The sequence below is a fragment of the Rana temporaria genome, chromosome 11 (genome assembly GCF_905171775.1).
Source record: "Rana temporaria chromosome 11, aRanTem1.1, whole genome shotgun sequence".
In the NCBI taxonomy this organism is placed as follows: Eukaryota; Metazoa; Chordata; class Amphibia; order Anura; family Ranidae; genus Rana; species Rana temporaria.
In genome coordinates, this window is record NC_053499.1 from 24,669,009 (window position 1) to 24,689,632 (window position 20,624).

General features: G+C 44.0%; 1 protein-coding gene across 1 annotated transcript in view; it reads right to left on the minus strand.

The window, feature by feature from the left end:
* ARHGAP1 (Rho GTPase activating protein 1) overlaps positions 1 to 20,624 on the minus strand; it is an 85,395-nt gene that overhangs the window by 20,733 nt on the left and 44,038 nt on the right. Inside the window, exons 4-5 of the mRNA XM_040328206.1 lie at positions 16,054 to 16,141; positions 12,614 to 12,745 (exon numbers count right to left, since the gene is read on the minus strand). Coding sequence (XP_040184140.1) covers positions 12,614 to 12,745; positions 16,054 to 16,141 — 220 coding nt within the window. The remainder of the gene's footprint in view (positions 1 to 12,613; positions 12,746 to 16,053; positions 16,142 to 20,624) is intronic.

The following is a 20,624-nucleotide window of genomic DNA, read 5'->3' on the forward strand; positions in this document are numbered from 1 at the left end:
TGGATTAACTCTTTGTTGCAAGACTGGGCACAGATGACATGAAATCCTATACTGTACAATTTATAAGCCTTAATTTAAAAATAAAAATAAAATTGGGTTTACATCCACTTTAAATATCTGCCAACATCCTATAATCACCTACACATCAGCAGTCAGACTGGGAGAGGAAGGGTCAGCACTCTGAACCAGTCAAGGCCCTACAGCTTTGTTGTGTGGTTTTAAAGGATGGAGAGCACAATGATGAGACATCAGCAGCTGCTGCTTCATCATCTAGTCACAGGCTGTGCCAGGTCAAGAACCAGGCTCTACCATTTGTAACAACAAAAGAGGGTGGGGCAAGAGGGAAAAACGGAAAGGTGGCTGAGGTTGACCCAATAGTATTCCCTCCTCCTAAAATCTATGGACTGTCTTGGTACGATAAAATTAACATGTAGTGTAAAAGGGAAATTTATTACATATAAAAAAATTATACAATCAATACATAATTAAAATTGAAAAAAAAAAAAAAAAAAAAAAAAAAGACAGAAGCCTGGGATGACTCCAGGCAATTTCTGTAATTACAAACATATGGAATGATCTGAGTCTCGACTAGTTTCGTGGTATAACCACTTCTTCAGGAGAACCATTCCCATTTATGGTGGTCATGCGCGGCAACAACCCGCCAGAACCATAGACCCCATGCGGTGGACAGGGGGGAATATACGAGGATCTCAGTGGGTAAGTCTGGAATTACCAAATCATGTGATGGTACTGCGCGGGCAGAGGTATAATGGAGGTAGGGTACGTCCGCTTGTACTGCTAGACAAACATACAGTGGGTAGACAGTATGTATAGGTATAGATATGACAGACCAACTAACTGTATGAAACAGATTGGTAAGAATCTATAAGTAAAAGGGAGGGTTAAGTGGTAGTTGCAGTGAGAGCATAAGGGACAAGGTAATGTCCCCTAAGGACCAGGAACCGTACCTATGGGGATCTGCTAACAGGTAATTGATAGAGAACACATCCATGGAGAGATCCTGACGTGACAGTCCTTAATTTTTAGGGGGAGGGAATACTATTGGCTCAACCTCAGCCACTGTCCCTTTTTCCCTCTTGCCCCACCCTCTTTTGTTGTTACATACTTCCCCGGAAGATGGTACACCTTTATTGTTTATTAATCTGTTTACAGGAGGCTATACTCAAAATTCTTGCTCTCTACCATTTGTAGGCAATGTAGTCTGCAGTGGAGATTGAGGATCCCACTGTGCTGTCTGCATCACAAAACTGGCTGAACACTACTATAAATCCTTTGGCAGGTAAAACAGCTCCTATACATGTATTCAGCCAATTGTTCTCAGTACAGCTTCAAAGCAGCTCGGCTACTGCTTTTAAAACATAACAAGTAAAAAGGGTCACCCAGCAAGGAAACGCATTACCATTTATCCCTGCTGTACCATTAAACGCTGTTGTTCTCCAGCTTGCTGAAAAATCTTCTGCATCCAACACTTTCAGGAGTTCCAGGTGCTTGTGGTTCTTCCAGGCAGCCCCTATGTAGGAACCACAGAGTGCAGAACCTGAAACATCCAGAAGTGCGCTTGATGCTAAAGATTCTCCAGAAAGCGAATGTCTTGAACACAGAGCGTACTTCTAACTACTAATGCGTTTCTTTGCAGGGAGGACTTTTTTTTTTGTATACAACAGAGTTGCATTAACATTCCAGCATTCACCAAAAGCAAATATTTTTTTTTAGCTGAATTGATTCTAGTAGGACTATGCTGGCAGCCATTTCCAGTGCAGCCCATAGTCAAGGCAAAATGCCTTGCCTTCTATGGAGTCAGTACACACCACAACATGCAGTCCACTCATTTTGTCTGGTCAATGGGTTCCTAAGTGAAATCACCACAACTTAGCGCCTCTGCAATGAATAGAACGACACTGAAAGAAGAAAGGAAAATTGTATACTGTATGATTAAAGTGGTTCTAAAGTCTTGGTGTTTTTTACCTTAAAGTAATTGTAAAATCTCTCTCTTTTTTTTTTTAAATCACAAACATGTTACACTTAACTACTCCGTGTAATGGTTTTGAACAGAGCAGCCCTGATCCTCCTCTAAATCGGGTTCCTCTTTGCTGCTCCTGGCCCCTCCCTCCTCTTTAGTGCCCCCACAGCTAGCAGCTTGCTATGGGGGGCACCCGAGCCAAGCTGCAGCTCTGTGTATCCATTTAGACATGGAGCTGTGGTTCGGCCTGCCCCTCTCTCTCCTGATTGGCTAACTGACTGATTGACAGCAGCTGGAGCCAATGGTGCCGCTGTGTCTCAGTTAAATCAGCAGGGAGAGTCCCAGACGGCCGAGGGACTGGTGGACATTGCTGGATAACAATGGGGCACAGTCAAGTATTAGGGGGGCTGCTGCACACAGAAGGCTTTTAATCTTAATACAACCTTTACAACCAACAAAAATGTAATTGTCTGTAACTCACTATCATGCGAAAGCTGCAACTCAGATTACAGAGATAGACACAGCGATCCCCTAATTGCGGACTCACCAATTAGGGTGTAAAGGGCAAAACCACTTTAAGGCTGGGCCAAAGATGCTGCAACACCCCGGTGCTCAGGAGCGCACTTGCATGAGTGCCCTACAGCAGCCAGCTTGCTATGGGGGTACTCGGAAGAGAGGAGAAGAAAAAAACGCAGGTGGGGGGCCCCAGAAGAAGAGGCAAGAGACCTTTCTGTGCAATACCATTGCACAGAGCAGCTACAGCAGGTATAGAAAATAATGACCCCCTTTAAAATTATCTAATTTTGTTGCTTTGCAGCCAAAATGAAGACAGACATAAAATATTGTTTTATCCAACTGTATTTACTTCCCAGTGAAAGATATGAAAGTGAAACAGCAACATGTCAGAAATAAAGAGATTTTTAATACAGCTTACCTGTAAAATCTTTTTCTTGGAGTACATCACGGGACACAGAGCGGCATTCATTACTATATGGGTTATATGGAGTACCTTCAGGTGTAGACACTGGCAATCTCAAACAGGAAATGCCCCTCCCTATATAACCCCCTCCCATAGGAGGAGTACCTCAGTTTTGTAGCAAGCAGTATGCCTCCCAAAATGGTCCTCAAAAAAGAGGGGTGGGAGCTCTGTGTCCCGTGATGTACTCCAAGAAAAAGATTTTACAGGTAAGCTGTATTAAAAATCTCTTTTTCTTTATCGTACATCACGGGACACAGAGCGGCATTCATTACTATATGGGATGTCCCAAAGCAATGCTTACAATGAGGGGAGGGAGAACATCTCCAAGACAAAAGGATTTAATTTAGAGATATACTCAAATCATAATAAATCCAACTTAGTTGAGAAAAATAATCTTAAATTTTTAAATTTAACTCAAACAAGAGGAGCCCCCGGAATCCGAGGGTCTCAAACTGCAGCCTGCAGCACTGCCTGCCCGAAGGCAGTATCAGTATTCCTTCTTACGTCCAACTTGTAGAATTTTGTAAACGTGTGGACAGAAGACCAGGTTGCCGCCTTGCAAACTTGAGCCATAGAGATCTGGTGGTGTGCTGCCCAGGATGCGCCCATGGCTCTAGTAGAATGAGCCTTTAATGATACTGGAGGAGGCAACCCTTTCAAGCCGTAGGCCTGAGTGATTAATTGCTTAATCCACCTAGAAATGGTGGACTTTGCAGCTGCCTGCCCCTTCTTGGGCCCATCCGGTAGAATGAACAGCACATCTGTTTTCCGGATCTTCTTTGTAGCTTTAAGATAGGCCTTCATGGCCCTGACAATATCCAAGGTATGCAGCAACCCTTCCTTTCTGGAAGTAGGTTTAGGGAAGAAGGATGGTAATACCAAATCCTGGTTCAAATGAAAACTGGATATGACCTTCGGTAGGAAGGAAGGATGAAGGCGGAGAACGACCCTGTCCTTATGAAAAACAAGATATGGTTCCTTACAGGATAAGGCTGCCAGCTCCGAAACTCTTCTTGCGGAAACTATGGCAACCAAAAATACTAACTTCCTTGTCAGTAGAACCAAAGGAATATCAGCCAACGGCTCAAACGGTTGTTTCTGTAAACTTGACAGAACAACATTTAAATCCCACGGACCAAGCGGGGATTTAACTGGAGGTCTAATACGTAAGACCCCTTGAAGGAAGGTCTTAACCAGCGAGTGGGTGGCCAGCGGCCGCTGAAACCACACTGACAGAGCAGAAATCTGTCCTTTGATTGTGCTTAATGCCAATCCTTTATCCACTCCTAGCTGGAGAAAACTTAATACTCTATCGATGGTAAATTTGCGAGAAAGCCATCGCTTGGACTCACACCAGCCTACATAGGCCTTCCAGACCCTGTAATAAATCACCCTAGAGACCGGTTTCCTGGCTCTGATTAGGGTAGAGATTACTTTCTGAGACAGACCTCTACCCCTGAGAATCAGGGATTCAGCTTCCGGCCGTCAAATTTAGATGCCGTAAGGCAGGGTGGAGGATCGGACCTTGCGCTAGCAGGTCTGGCCGTAGAGGAAGAGTCCACGGGTCTCCCACTACCATCCTTAAGATTAGTGAGTACCATGCCCTTCTGGGCCATGCTGGAGCTACCAGGATGACTGGTATGTGCTCCACCCGGATCCTGCGCAGCAGGCGGGGTAGTAACTGGAGCGGGGAAAACGCATAAAGAAGTTTGAACTGATGCCAAGGGCAAACCAACGCATCGGTTCCGCAGGCCATCGGATCCCTTGAGCGGGATATGAACCTGTCTAGTTTCTTGTTGAGTCTCGATGCCATGATATCCACGTCCGGCACTCCCCATCTTTGGCAGAGTGCTTGAAAGACTTGTGGATGCAGAGACCATTCCCCCGGCCATAGAGTCTGGCGGCTTAAGAAGTCCGCCTGAAAGTTGTCCACTCCTGGAATGAATATTGCCGATATGCAGGGCACATGAGCCTCTGCCCATAGGAGAATCAAGCTCACCTCTCTCTGAGCGGCTTGACTGCTGGTTCCCCCTTGGTGATTTATGTATGCCACGGCCGTGGCATTGTCTGATTGAATTCTCACCGGGAACCCCTGCAATTTTGACGTCCAAGCCCTGAGGGCTAGTCGAGCAGCTCTGAGCTCCAAGATGTTGATGGGCAACTGCTTCTCTGGCTTTGCCCAAGTACCTTGGCGAGTGCAACCATCCAAAATTGCTCCCCAGCCCGTCAGGCTGGCGTCTGTGGTCACTATCTTCCAAGCCACTGGGCTGAAAGACTTCCCCTTCAGTAGATTCTGAGGGTCTAACCACCAACACAGACTTTGTCGGACTCTTGATGAGAGCGGCAACGGGATATCCAAGGCCTGTGGCCTTCTGCTCCATGCTGACAGGATGGCTGCCTGTAGGATGCGAGTGTGGCTCTGGGCGTATGGTACCGCCTCGAATGTGGCCACCATCTTGCCTAGTAACCTCATACATAGGCGAATAGTCGGTTCTTTCTTGCTTAGAACCAGTAGGATTAATTCCTTGATGGCTTTTACCTTCCTCAGAGGTAGGAACACTCCTTGTTGTTCTGTGTCTAATCTCATGCCGAGATATTCCAACTGCCTTGTGGGCTGGAAAGCTGACTTTTCTCGATTTAGGACCCAGCCGAACCTCTCGAGGTATTGGACCGTGAGGGCCACTGCTCGCTCCAAGCCGGGAGACGAGTGGTCTATGACTAGGAGGTCGTCCAGGTATGCTAGGATCGTGACCCCTTGGATCCTTAGCTTGGCTAGGATCGGAGCTAGGACCTTCGTGAACACCCGGGGGGCCGTAGCCAACCCGAAGGGAAGCGCCACGAATTGGAAGTGACGCGAAGCCACCATGAAGCGTAGATATCTTTGATGTGGCTGATAAATTGGAACATGAAGGTAGGCATCCTTTATGTCTATGGACGCCATGAAGTCGTCCTTCTGGAGTGTGGCAGCTGCTGACCGCACGGATTCCATCCGAAATGAGCGGATCTTTAGATATGCATTTACCATCTTTAGGTCCAAAATTGGCCTGACATCTCCCTTGGATTTTGGGATGATGAATAGGTTGGAGTAGAAACCCAGCCCCTGTTTTTCCAGGACTGGTACCTCTACTATTACTTCCTGGGAAAGTAGATGATCTAATGCCGATCTTAATGCGGCTCCCTTTTCCGGATCGTTTGGAATCCTCGACTTCTGGAAATGAGGAGGAGGAAACCTTAGGAAATCTAATTTGTAGCCTGTGGCCACGGAAGACCGTACCCACTCGTCGGGAATGCTGGCTTCCCAAATCTCTGAAAAGAGTCGCAGCCTTCCCCCCACCTTCGTGGGTGGGGGCGCCCCTTCATAAGGTTGGCTTGGGGGCTGGTTTTGCTGGTTTGCGAAACCACTGCCTTTTGCCTCTAACAGCCTGTCCTTGTGATTTGCTGTTGAAGCCGAAGTTTGCTTTTGCAGGAGGCCGTCGATACTGCTTGGCATTAGAGGGCCCCTGCCCAGGGGAATACTGTCGTTTAAACGCAGGTCCCTGAACCTTCTTCTTAGTTGGCAAGAGAGTACTCTTGCCGTTTGAAATGGTCTGAATGTATTTATCTAGGTCTTCTCTGAAGAGTCGTCCTCCATGGAAGGGGAACCCTACCAGGAGCTTCTTGCATGGGGGCTCAGCCTCCCAGCTTTTTAACCATAAGAGTCTTCTCATATGGATAAGGGATAACGATAAACGTGACGCTTGCTGGATAGAATCCTTGATTGCGTCTACCGTAAAACATATGGCCTTAGGGACATCCGAAAATTTTTCTGCCTGCTGGGCCGGAATAAGTTTAAGCATCTGCTTAAATTGATCCGATAATGCTTGAGCGACCCCAATCGCAGCCACAGCTGGCTGTACTACTGCCCCTGCAGTAGTGAAGGAGTTCTTAAGTAGTGCTTCCAAGCGCTTATCAACTGGATCCTTGAACACCTGTATGTTTTCTACAGGGCATGTTAACGATCTGTTAACACATGAGATGGCTGCGTCCACTGCAGGAGTAGCCCATCTTTTGGAAAAATTTTCTTCCATAGGATATAGGACAGAGAACCCTTTAGGTGGTAAGAAGATCTTATCTGGCTTGTTCCAATCTTGGAACAAAATTCCCTCTAATAGAGGATGGATCGGAAACACAGCATTGCTTTGAGGCGCCCTCAGTGAGCCCAAAGCTGAAACCGTCGATACCTGGAGATCTGGTACTGGCAAGTTGAACTGCCCCAGACTCCTCTGTATCCGGATCTTCGATCCCTGAACCTACTTGGTCCTTGTCCAAGAGGTCGTCCAATTCCCCTGAGGAAAGGACCTCCTCTTCTGAGGGTCCGCGCTCGGGCGACGGAGATCTATTCCGCTTACTGCCCCGCATAGCTGCGGCTACCCATGCCTTTCTGCATCTCTTTTAAAGAGGTGAGTAATACCTCCTCCGTGACCATCTTAGGGTTGGACTGCAGCGTCAGCTCCAGCCCCAGATCCCGATGGCCCCAAGGCTCCCTGTGGGGAAAGCAGCGGCATAGCTTTGTCCGAGACCTCAGACTCTCTGGGGGAATCCCCACCTCTTGTACCCTCTGACCCGGATGCCATGGTACAATACCGAGGTACACCTGCTACCTATTGGTATTTGGAACTATAAAAGTTAATTGCCCAAACACCTGTTTGGGGGATAAAAAATGCTTCCTCTCCCCTAGATGACTTTTTTTTTTTTTTTTTTTTCAAATCCAGGAAAGAAAAAACATTCTGTCCCCCTGAGTAGTATTGCAAAGAAAAACTATGAGATGGAAAGAAACAGCCTATTTCTAGGCTTGAAAAACAGTCCTCTGAAGACTGCAATATCCTTTCTGGCCACTGTGTGTCCTCGGCGCCCCCGTGCTGCCGCTCTGGTCTTTCTCCTCAGTTCCAAAGTATTGAATGGAACAAACAAGGAAGGGCCGCCCCTTCCTTTAAGCCACTGACCCGCCCTTCCCCCCCAGCAATCTCAAACAGGAAATGCCCCTCCCGACAGGGGGGGGGGGGGTTTGGGAGGAAGGGACCTCTCTGTTCCAGCAAACTGCAGCCTGCAGCCTGGAACCATGAGGAGGTCAGCGTTTTGCCTGCTTTGCAGGCCTTGAGGAGGAAGACTGAATGGAGCATCGCCTGGAGGCTTGCAGGTAAGCACAGCTCTCTGACACACACATATATTTTTATATAACACAGGCCCCACTCAATGCTTTTCCAACACTACAAGGGAGGTCACATCTTATGGGGAATAATACATAGAGAGCCATCCTATCTTTATGATATGTGACTAGTTTGCCAGATGCAGTGCATAACTTTAGGCATGTCCCCTGTGACCCCCCAGAAAAAACCTGCTAAGAACCAAGTTCCGCAAGTTTTCCCCTCACTTACCTGCTCCATGCCGCAGGACTTTGCCAAGCAAGAGGCCCAATCTTCCCCCATCTCCGTGGGGATGTCTAGACCTTCAGGCCCTGGGTTCCTATGAAGGATCCACTGTCCTGGGCCCATATAGCACCCTGGCAACAGAAAACATTAGGCACCCAAAGGTTTCTAAGTTCTGGGCCCAGGGTCCAGCTCTCTAAAAAGAAAAGCATTATGGGCTATACCCCAAGGGTTTGGGGTCCGGTTACTGACCACTTTAGCGCTGAGGCTTTTTTGGACAGAACCGGTAGCTCACCTAATCCCAAGGATGCGGAGGCAAGCTAAACCATGACTAACACCTAAGACACTGGCGTAAAAACTGAGGTACTCCTCCTATGGGAGGGGGTTATATAGGGAGGGGCATTTCCTGTTTGAGATTGCCAGTGTCTACACCTGAAGGTACTCCATATAACCCATATAGTAATGAATGCCGCTCTGTGTCCCGTGATGTACGATAAAGAAAAATAAATACATTCAAAAACACAATCACTGAGTTGGAAAAAGGATCACCCCCTCCTAAAAATGGCTTGTGAATTCAATCAGGTGTAGCTATTCACCTTCTCAATGTGCAATTTGACATTCAACTGATTAGCTGTGATTATTTTGATTAGCTCAGCATGAAAATAGCTTTCCTGGAGCATTTCAGTCCCTGCTAGTGCAACTGAAGCAAACAATCAACTATGGGTGGCATGGCTCTGTCAAAAGATCTCCAGGATAAAGTTGTGAACAGGCACAAGTCAGGAGATGGATACAAAAAAAAAAAAGTCAAAAGGCTTCATCAATGCCTAGAAGCACAGTGAAGTACATTATTAGGAAGTGGAGGGTATTTGGTACAACACAGACCCTCCCTGCATCAGGACGTCGCTCAAAACTGTATGAAAGAGCCAGGAGGAAACTGATCAATAAGGCTACCAAGAGGCCTACAGCAACTCTGATACAATTGCAGGAATTGATGACAGAGTTGTCATTGTGTGCATGTGACAACAGTATCACAAATTCTCCAATGTGGCTTGTATGGGAGGGTTGGAATAAAAAAGCCACATGCAGTCATGACTGAGCTTTGCCAAAACGCACTTGAAGATTCACATGGGAAAAGGTGTTCTGGTCAGATGAGACTAAAATTGTATTATTTGGCTTCAACACCAAACGATATGTCTGACGGAAATTCAATACAGCTCACCATCCAAATAACACCATTCCTACAGTAAAGTATGGAGGTGGTAATATCCTGTTATGGGGGTGGTTTTCTGCAGCAGGGACTGGAACACTTGTCAGGATAGAAGGAACACTATATGGGGCAAAATACTGTACCATCAAATTCTTGAGGAAAATCTGCTACCCTCTGCCAGAAAGTTGTCAATGGGAAAAAGGTTTACCTTCCAACATGACAATGACACAAAGCATACAGCAAAAATGATCACACAGTAGTTGAAGGAGAAAAGGGTGAACGTCCTTGCATTGCCTAGTCAGAGCCCAGACTTAAGCCCCATTGAAAATCTGTGGAATGACTTGAAGACTGAAGTCCACAAACGGTCACCATCAAATTTAACTGACCTTGAGCAGTTCTGCAAAGAGTGGCAAATATTGCAAAGTCTAGAAGTGCAAAGTTAGTAGAGACATCCCAACAGACTAAAGGCTGCAAAAGATGGTTCAACAAAATACTGACATTAGGGGGTGGGCCTTTTTCCAACTCCTTGATTTTGTTCTTTTTTTTTATTTATTTTTTTCTAACATGTTGGTGTTATATCTTTCACTTAGATGTTAGAAGTTGCTGGATAAAACAAAAACTGCGTGACTTGATTTCAGGCAGCAACGCAACAAAATTTGATAATTTTAATACCCACCAAGTATAAACCTCTTTCATTTTAAAAAGGGACAACATTAAGCCTTTAGAACCATTTTAAACCCAGGCCTACGAGGTAAAACTGAAGAACCAAAAACAATCAGCCTGGATGTATTTTTCCCCATCTGAGCCCTACCAGTTTCCCCGGCCTCCTGCCTGGAAAGATGTGCATGTTTATGAAAAAATCATTTATCAAAAAATGTTTATATATATATATATATATAAATAAATAAATAAAATAATAATAAACAAAAAATAATACAATTGTAGGTCAGATCTTCCTATAGTAATCCCAGATCTATAACCAGCTGTGCGGTTCAGCCTGCAAGAAACAATACTGCTAAACAAGAAAATAGAGAAAACACACTTCACAGCACCGTTCCTTCCACATAGTTTCCTCTCTCCTGATGTCACAGGATAGAAACAAATGGCTTCTTAATAGCTGTTATGGAGCACTTGTGTTTCCTGTACAAGACCTTCTCCATGGACACAGCACAGATGAAAGGCAGAGCTGGCAGCTGTATTCATTTCATTTGTATACTGCTCTGTGCCAGCTCTGCTGGATTCTTCACTTACCACAGCACAGCAGGGTAACAAAGGTGAATAAACACTGAAAATTAGTTTCCTGTTAATATCAGGAATTTTCCTAAAAGCAGGCCAATTAGTAAAATTCACACTTCATATCAGAACAGCTGAGCATTCTCAAATACCACTATTATCTTGCGAAAAAATTAAAAACTCTACAAAAAAAAGAAAAAATGATCACGTATGATATCTCAGCTGAATGATCACACTCCAAAGACACGCTGGTAGGTTCATTAGCTCCTGTCTAAATTGGCCCTAGTATATGTATATATGTATGAATGTGTGAATGTGTTTAGAGACATTAGATTAGAAGCCTCTTGAGGGCAGGGACTGATGTGAATAATTGAGATAAATAAATAAATAAATAAAAATATATATATATATATATATATATATATATTTTTTTATTTATTACACACACACACACACACACACATATATATATGTATACATACATACATACATACACACACACACACAGGGTACGGAAAGTATTCAGACGCCCTTAAATTTTTCACTCCGTTATATTGCAGCCATTTTCTAAAATCATTTACGTTCATTTTTTCCCCTCATTAATGTACACACAGAACCCCAATATTGACAGAATTGACATTTTTGCAGATTTATTAACCACTTCCCATCCGGCCAACGACAATTGACGGCCACAAGGTGGCTCTACAATGCCGGGAGGCCGTCAATATACGGTCTCTGGCCTCCCGCCACTAGGGGGCCCACGCGCGCCACTCAGGTGCCGATGTGCGTGCCTGGCGGCCGCAATTTTTCCCGGGCTGCCGCGATCGGTAGTCACAGAGCCAGGGACGTGGATTTTGTATCCAGTTATATTCTATGCATCTAGGAAAGAATTCAGGCCTTTTTGAAAATAATCGACTCAGCGAGCAGAACCAGTTTTTGAGGGGAGTTTACTCCACATTTTCACAGCTCTTACTGGGAAGAAGCCTTTCTGTATTTGGAGATTAATTCTCTTTTCCGCTAGGCTAGATGTAGAGTGCCCACTTGTCTTCTTTGATGACCTTAAAGAGAATATCTCACCATCAAGATTACTATATGGACCACTTCTGTATCCCATCCCCTTTATCTCCTCTTCAAAAGAGAATAAAATTCAGTTCCGCTGATCTTTCCTCATAGCCGAGCTCCTCCATGCCTCTCATCAGTTTGGTTGCCCGATATCCTATTTAAATATTGGTGCCCAAAACTGAACTGCATATTCCAGATGAAGTCTTACTAATGATTTGTAGAGGGGTAAAATGATCCCACTTTCTCTCTCTGCAGTCCATACTGATCTTAATACAAGAAAGAATCTTGCTTCCTAAAAACTGCCACTTGGCATTGCATACCAGTATTAAGCTTATGATCTACCAGAACACCCAGATCCTTCACCATCGCTTCCCCCAGCTGTTCTCCTCTTAGTATGTATGATGCATTTGGCCATTTCTCTCCATTGAGCACCACTGCAGCAGTGCACTTTTCCCATCAGTGGACAGATACTAAATTCTGCAAGGAGCAGGGCCACATAATGACTTAAAAGGGCAAAACTCTGACACTTCTATTAACTTGTCCAGCTACTGACATTTACATTTTTTCATCACAACGATAGGCTGCTTCATTGGCCAATAGGAATGTTAGAAAGGAGAGGGCAAGCAAGGTTTTTCACTACCTGGAACCTTTTTATTCCCTTATACCTGGGGAATAAAATGGAGAATTTGATGATTTGCTAAAGACGGCTCTTTATTTTGATACAAAGAACAATGGTATGTTCTTACTTGCGGTCAAACTCTCGGTACGCATCTCTAAGCCAACCCAGAGAGGGCTTGTTCTCACTAGTCAGGCCATGGTGCAGATAGATCAAAGTGTAATCACTTTCCACATACTGGTCCAATGTGTGCTTCAGATACCTGCAGGGAAACAGAAAAACAAATCAGTCAGTAAGGACTTGAGGGGCATTGGGATAGGAGGATCATAAAGAGCAACGATACTAAAAAGGAAATTTGATATTTGACACGCCCTACTGCCTGCACACCTTGCAAAAGTGTACCAGTAGCCTGCATATACTGCAAGATTTTCCAGAATTAATTTACAGGAAGAGCAGATGGATTCCAGAAATGAAATGCTGCATGAATCATCTTCCCTTACCCAAGATGATCATTTCAAAGTGATGACACAAAATTACATTACAACATGGATGAATGGATGGTTGGTTGAGTTTGTTTTGAATTTAAAAAGATGAATTTATTCACCTTAATGCATCCTATGTGTCTATGGATGCCGAGTGTATGACATGGGAGTGCGCCCGCAAGGTAACCCCCCCCTCGGGTGAGAACTTCCTAGAGGGTGTTGGCTATTGCTGGGAGGAGCCGAGAGAGCCATCGTGGGACCCCAGAACAGGAGGATCAGGGCCACTCTGTGCAAGACTAACTGCACAGTAGAGGCAGGTATGACATGTTTGATATTTAAAAAAAAAATGTACCTTTACAACCACTTTAAGTTCCACTTAATGTTCCCATGAATGTATTACCAGCCACAACTTGGTGTTTTCACTTCCCTTTGTGTATTTTACATTGATATTCTGGAGAACTCAGTAGTTTAATCACCATCATTATCTTGTTTGCAATGCGTCCCTAAGTTCATTACGTTGTTGCTTGTAATATGGTCTACCGTACATTGATGTAAGGTTATCTTCATATATGAACAATGGTTGCATATAAAAAGGTGTGGAACCTGAGAATGCAAGATTACTGTAAAACGCGTCGATCCACTATGCACTTTTGGACATTTTTTCATGCAGCTATCTAATAGGACCATATATGGCAACCATGTTTCTGTGACGTTTTTATGAGCTATGTAAAAGAATATGATGGTGGTGTTCTATTGATATTAGTTTACTTTATGGCAAATGCAAGTCTGACTTTCTCTTCCTTCATTGGATGGAGACAGGAGGAAATATATTGGAATATTAAAACTCAATAAGAGTAGCAGGAAGGTGGGCTAACTATAGCTCAAAACTATAGCAGGGAGCTCTTACTACTACAGCATCTAACAGATAGTGGAAATCACTAGGAGAACTGACCCTTTCATGCTTCCTACATGCACGTGCCAACAAACTATTCTAAAATTTAAAACAGAACCCCAAATAAAATTCTTAATCTCAGGACTTCACTTGTATGCTCCAATTTACAGTCGGAGCTGCAAGCATCCTTATGTGCATGGATACCACCACCCACACCCAGAAGAGGCAGCACATTGATGACGTCATCAATGTTCTCTCCCCCGTAAGCATCTTCACAGTTTAAAGCTTGGTTCACACCGCCGCAACTTGGGGTCTGACGTGAGAACCCAAGTTGCGTGACACGTGAAATCCTATGTCAGTCAATGAGAGCCATCTTAATTAGCACTACTGAAGTCGCTCCGACTTTAGAAAAGGTTCATGTACTACTTCAAGGTGACTTCTATCCAACTTGTGCCGATAGACTAAAGAAAGTTGCCTCCAAGTCGGATTCTCATCTTTATTGATGTATTTTGGGCCTGACATTACAGGAAGATTACCCAAGCATTCCATGAACGTTGCTTTGAAGTCGCATCAAGCAGTACTCAAATTGCCAGGAAGTCACCTGGCAAAGTCGCACAGCAGGTCGCAGCAGTGTAAACCAAACCTTAGGCCAACACAAGTGTGCAAACCAATACATACTGACAGGGCCACAGTGCTGGCCTTTCCTCTCCTAGTTTTGGAGATTGCAGAAAGCAAACCAAGTAAAAATGTAGGCATTTATATTAGCTGTATTTAAACAAAGATAAAGTTTCAATGAATATAGTCCTAGATAAATGATTATATAACTACAAAGAGTTTAGCATGAAGTGCAAATTGTCTATACTTCCTCCAACTTTTGCTTTGTCAGTGCCTGAAAGGCTATGTTGTGCGTTTTGTTGTGCAATTTCCTTCCACATTCTTCCTCTTTCCATTTTTCTTTATGTTGATCAAAGGGCAAGGCAACCCACTAACATCTCTGTCAATTGAGTGGAACATATTACCAGGAAACAGAGAAAAAAAGATGGGGGTGCTGGGTAGGAAGGCCAGATAGCAGTGTGGTGTACATTTTGTGTAAATAAATTGCAAATTCATCTGTTAGAAATAGCATTAAGGGCAGGGCTTGAAAAATTTACTTTGAACCTAGGAGCCAGATATACAAGTTAGGAGACCGTTTTTGTCTTTTTTACCAAGCTTTATTTTCAAGGACAAAACCCTCTCTCTTATGTAGGCCTATAACACCATAGAGCCGCCTTTTTCAACCAGGGTGCCTAGGCATGTATACAAGCCAGCGGGTGGATCAAGCCTGCCTTTTAGTTACATAAAGCCACAGGTTTTCATTGTGCACCACTTCAACCTTGTTGGCGCTAGTGTCCCAACAACCAATGACATCTGTTGATAAGGAGGACATTGGGCACCTCCAACAGCATCCTTGTTTGCCCCTCCCCTCTTCATCAGCACTGGGGTCACATTAGCCGAGTGAGGGAGAAGAGAAAAATTGGCATACTAGTCGGTACCAGCGTGCAAAGGTGTTTGCTTTGGAAGAATAAAATCACTACTAATGTTGGGTGTTCTACGCATATGGATGTTGCTGCATTAACAAGAGGCGCCCCTCTTCTCTTTTATACGCAGTTGTAACAACGATACTCTTATATAAAGTCAACATTTATTAAAAAAATGTTGCTTGTCTTGCAAATTGCTCTCAAACCAAGGTTTTACTGTATCAGTATTTGCTGTAATATGTTGCAGGGTGTATACTTCTATGGGTATCCTTTAAAGCTTTTTTTTTTTTTTTTTTCCACTAAAGCTTTTTTGTAAGCAAAGTTTTGGAGAAAAAAAAAAAAAAAGTTAAAAACTGCACTATACACAAAAGTCCATGAGCAATCCTACAAAGCCACAGTTTGGATTAGTCTGGCATTTAAGCCAACACAGAAGGGTTTCTTTTTACAGCTGGAAATAGTAATAAAACCATATGGAATGCAGAGGGCCAAGCACCAAATATGGTGTGAGCTCTTACCACTAGGCGGAAAACAGATTATAAGTGGGCCAGCTGCCTGTCTGCTGTCAGGCTCTACAGCTGACCTTTATGTTTGCACTGCGAAGGCTGATTAATGGGCCTAGCTGGAAACATGGCAGGGCCAGCTGGCAACATAGCATCTAGAGACTACTATAGCCACTTACTGTAGAAGTTTGACATGATCGAGCTGATGACACGGAGGCAGGCGGCAGGCACTGAACATGACGATCTTGCGCCCGAATTTGTCATCGCCTGTAAAAAGGAAACAGAAGATAAATGTTACAAAAACAGAGGAGTATTCCGCACAAGCTAACAAATATCCAGTGCTATCAGACACTTATTCTGTGGGCTGATCAAACATTTATCAATATCAGGGGGCTACAGATATGACATAATGATTAGTACTGAGCAAATGATAGTTATTTTTTCCCTGAAAATTTCTGAAAAAAATAAAAATAAAAAAAAATAAGAGAAACTGAGGAAATACATTGAAGTTAACAGGGAGACAACATTGAGGTGGTCTCTAGGGGTGCAATAGGCTTTAAATTAGGGCTGTGGAAATTAAAGATTAAATTCCTCGAATAATCGTTAATTTTTTTGATCGATCAAAATTTTTTTGATCAGTACTAGTGGTGCAACGGATCGTAAATGATCCGTGATCCGAACGGGTCACCACGTGATCCGCGGAGCTCTGCTGCTGCCTCTGCCATAGGAAAAGCCGCCGCTTCGGCCTAGCTCCCGGGGCAGCAGCCATCTTGGTCCACCCAGCCGCAGCCTAGGGGAGCCTAGAGCGGCGCGCTGACGTCACCCGGTCTCTGGTAAGACTAAGCAAGCACTAATCTTCCTATACAGTGGGGGAGATGTGGACCATATTACAGTGGGGGAGACGTCTGTGGACCATATTACAGTGGGCGAGACGTCTGTGGACCATATTACAGTGGGCGAGACGTCTGTGGACCACATTACAGTGGGCGAGACGCCTGTGGATATTACAGTGGGGACTATATATGGTGGGGATTCGAAAAATGTATGTGCGTTATAATTAATCTAAATAAAAAAAAAAAAAAACACGATTACATCAAACACGAAAATTTTAATCAGTAACAGCTCTACTTTAAATGCACCCTGAAAGTTAGAGAAGGTTTTATTTAAAATTTCCTGGACCTGTTCTTGTGGCAAAAAAAAAAAAAAAATTAGCCTCATTATTTCAGAAAAACTGGCATAGTAAACGGAAAAAAAAAAGCAACAGTACAGATTAAGGAAAAAATAAATAACAAATTTTGCCTAATTAATCCACCCATCTCCAATAACGGTCAGTCTTTAAACCTGCAATCATTTTACTAGAAAATATTTAGACAGATTTAGGATTTAAATTGGCAAAAGAATTGGACAGTTTTACTTACTTGGCAACAGCCAAACATGTCAACTTGAATGTTCATCATTGCATGAATCTACATAAATATCTCAGTGAGTCTTAAAATTTCATGCATATAAGAGCAATTTCTCCTAGGACGTTCACAGGGCACCCACACACATTAGGGATGGTTCACCTGATTCAGCCACTTATGGTCATACTGTGGAATAAGAGAATCGTAGAATGTTGGCATTTCTGAAGGCCTTCCCTTAAAGTGGTAGATTACAAAAGAGAACTATATCATAAAAATAAAATCTGCCCCCCCCCCCCCCCCCCCTCAAATCTGTTCTATACTGTGTTTCAGGCCTCTGTTCAAAATATGCACCTAAAGGCCCGTACACACGATCAGGCCATTTGAGATTAATTGTCCGACAGACCTGTTTTAGCAGACAATCCGACCGTGTGTACGCTCCATCGGACAAACTTTTTCGGACAAATGTTCGCTGTGTGAACAGACAAACTTTCCGGCAACAAATGTCTTACGACGGCTAATCCGATCATGTGTACACAAGTCCATCGGACTAAAGTCCCAAGTACAAACACGCATGCTCAGAACCAATGCTAAAGATCAGACAACAATAGCAGAAGTAGCCCAAAGGGTGGTGGTAAAGTGAAGAAAAACCACGTAGTACGTCCATTACGTCACTGCGTTCGTGTTTGTTAGCTGCCATGTGTATGAATACCAAGTTCACGGACAACGCCCTTTGGACAGAAATCCACAGAAAAGTTCGATGGAAGTCCGACCGTGTGTACGAGGCTTAAGAGTAGCACTTCTGGGTTTGTATACACTTCCCGTTGTGGGACACATGGTTCAACCACCAGCTCTATAGTTGAGTGCCCACTGCCCAGTGACTGTCCTACATGTCCCACAGTTCAATGCGATTGGCCCAACAATACAATACGATGGGCTGGATAGGTGAACAGGCTACAGCATTTGTTTTAAACCCTCAAAATTTCATCCTAGTTGAATTTTAAGTACACAGGCTTAAACTTTTATAACAGGGTATTGAGGTAGGTGTGACTGGCCTACAGGTAGAAGTTTTGAATGCCAAGAAAATTATGTCATGGCACAAAGATTTACAATCTATTTGGGGCCAAAAAAGGCATCACAAGTTTTATGGTAAAGATCAACTAACCATTTAAAGTGTCTGTAAACCACAGACATGAATTATGAACAAAGCATATCCCTCTATAGTGTGTACTGCTCTCACTTAAGAGCATAAAGTGTCATTTTTGTCTGTGGCTTCCTTCCTCTGCCATCAGCATGAATCACGTCCAACAAGTTTTCCTGACACCAAGAGAAAAAAGGTGACAGGGTAGGGATCTCCAGCCGATTGACAGCCTCAGCTCTGTTCCTGTTTGCAGGGGGGGGGGGGGGGGTCCATTCCCGCCAATCACCTCACTAAGCTCTGCAGAGTGTAACTTCAGCTCTCTGGCACCTTATCTCTGAACTTGTGGGCAAGTTTTAAAAATTCTGAATTTGAATGGATGTAAAGAAGAGAAGACAGAAGATAAACAGGAACAACATATGTAGGGGGATTTGTTTCATCTTTTTGTATCACCTGAGGCCAATCACTTCACTGTGTATATATAAGGGTTTACAAGTACTTTAACCCCCACTGACGGAGCTATCCAAAGCAGGAAGTCACTAGGATTTTGTGCATTTCTCCTGGCCCAATGCAACTGCTGCCCCCTTACCAACAGACCACCATCAGGGGTGTCAACATGGCATTACCCTTCCCCTCTCCATTGGAACAGTCAGATTAGGTCATTTATATCAGAAGACAGATAGGTCATGTCTATTCTTTAATTTTAGCATTAATTGCGCAATACAAAAAAATATAAGTGGTTGTTAACCCACTGCAACTAAACCCCTCTGTACCATATCAACAAATGTCTCTGTGTCTGCGTTATGTAAATAATCTTCCAATCTGTACCTATATAAGCTCTGCTCCTAGCGTTCAGCCGATTCCTCGGCTCTCTCCACTCTCTGGCTCACAGCTCCAGTGGGCGGGGCCGAGCACTCCCGCTGACATCAGCCGGGGAGAAGGGGTAGAGAAGAGAGAGAGAGAGCCGACAGTCAGCTGAGCGCTGGGAGCAGATGTCATATAGGTACAGCGTGGAAGATTTTTTACATAACACAGACACAGGGACACTTATGGTACAGATAGCATGGCTGTGCAGATGACAGAGGGATGTACCCCGACCACGTATCCTGACCCGGACCAGGGCTCAGCAGCCACGATACACCTTTGTCAGTTTGCAGAGGGGAGGGCACAGCCAGGCAGGATCAACCAGTTTTTTTTTTTCAGGTGTTACAGGGGGCCAAATGAAATAGCACAAGCACTGTACTGTAACATGCTTTAACCACTTAAGACCCGGACCATTATGCAGGTTAAGGACCTTGCCCCTTTTTGCGATTCCGCACTGCGTCGCTTTAACGGACAATTGCGCGGTCGTGCGACGTGGCTCCCAAACAAAATTGACATCCTTTTTTCCCCCACAAATAGAGCTCTGCAGGGTTTTTTTTCCCGCTATAAACAAAAATAGAGACAATTTTGAAAAAAATGCAATATTTTTTTTTACTTTTTGCTATAATAAATATCCCCAAACAAATGCATAAAAAAAAAAAAATCCCCCTCTGTTTAGACAGATAGGCATTTTAATTAATATTTTTTTTTACTAGTAATGGCGGCGATCAGCGTTTTTTTTTCACGACATTATGGCGAACACTTTTGACACATTTTTGGGACCATTGTAATTTTCACAGCAAAAAGTGCTATAAAAATGCACTGACTACTGTGAAAATGCCAATGGCAGTGAAGGGGTTAACCACTAGGTGGCGCTAAGGGGTTAAGTGTGCCCTAAGGGAGTGATTCTTACTGTAGGGGGGTGTGGCCGTAGGCGTGACATCACTGATCGTCGTTCCCTATATCAGGGAACAGACGATCAGTGTCACTGCAACAGAGAAGAACGGGGAAGCTGTGTTTACACTCAACCTCTCCCCGTTCTTCAGCTCCTGTGACCGATCGCGGGAAACCAGCGGCGATCGGGCGCGGTCACAGAGCTGCAGAAACAGAGTCGCACAAACACTTTAGTTAACAGACTGGAAACAATAAAACAATGTACCTATTGACACCTTCTTTGGCAGAAACCACAAACGTTTCTTGAACAGTCTATATTTTAGAACTTGTTTCACCACTTTTCTTGCATAATACTTTTAATTTTCGAAAAATTGCTTGGAATCGCAGCTTGCACTACAGGTCTGACATCTCTGCCTACAGATTTCTTTCATCGCATTAATATTTTCTCACACATAGA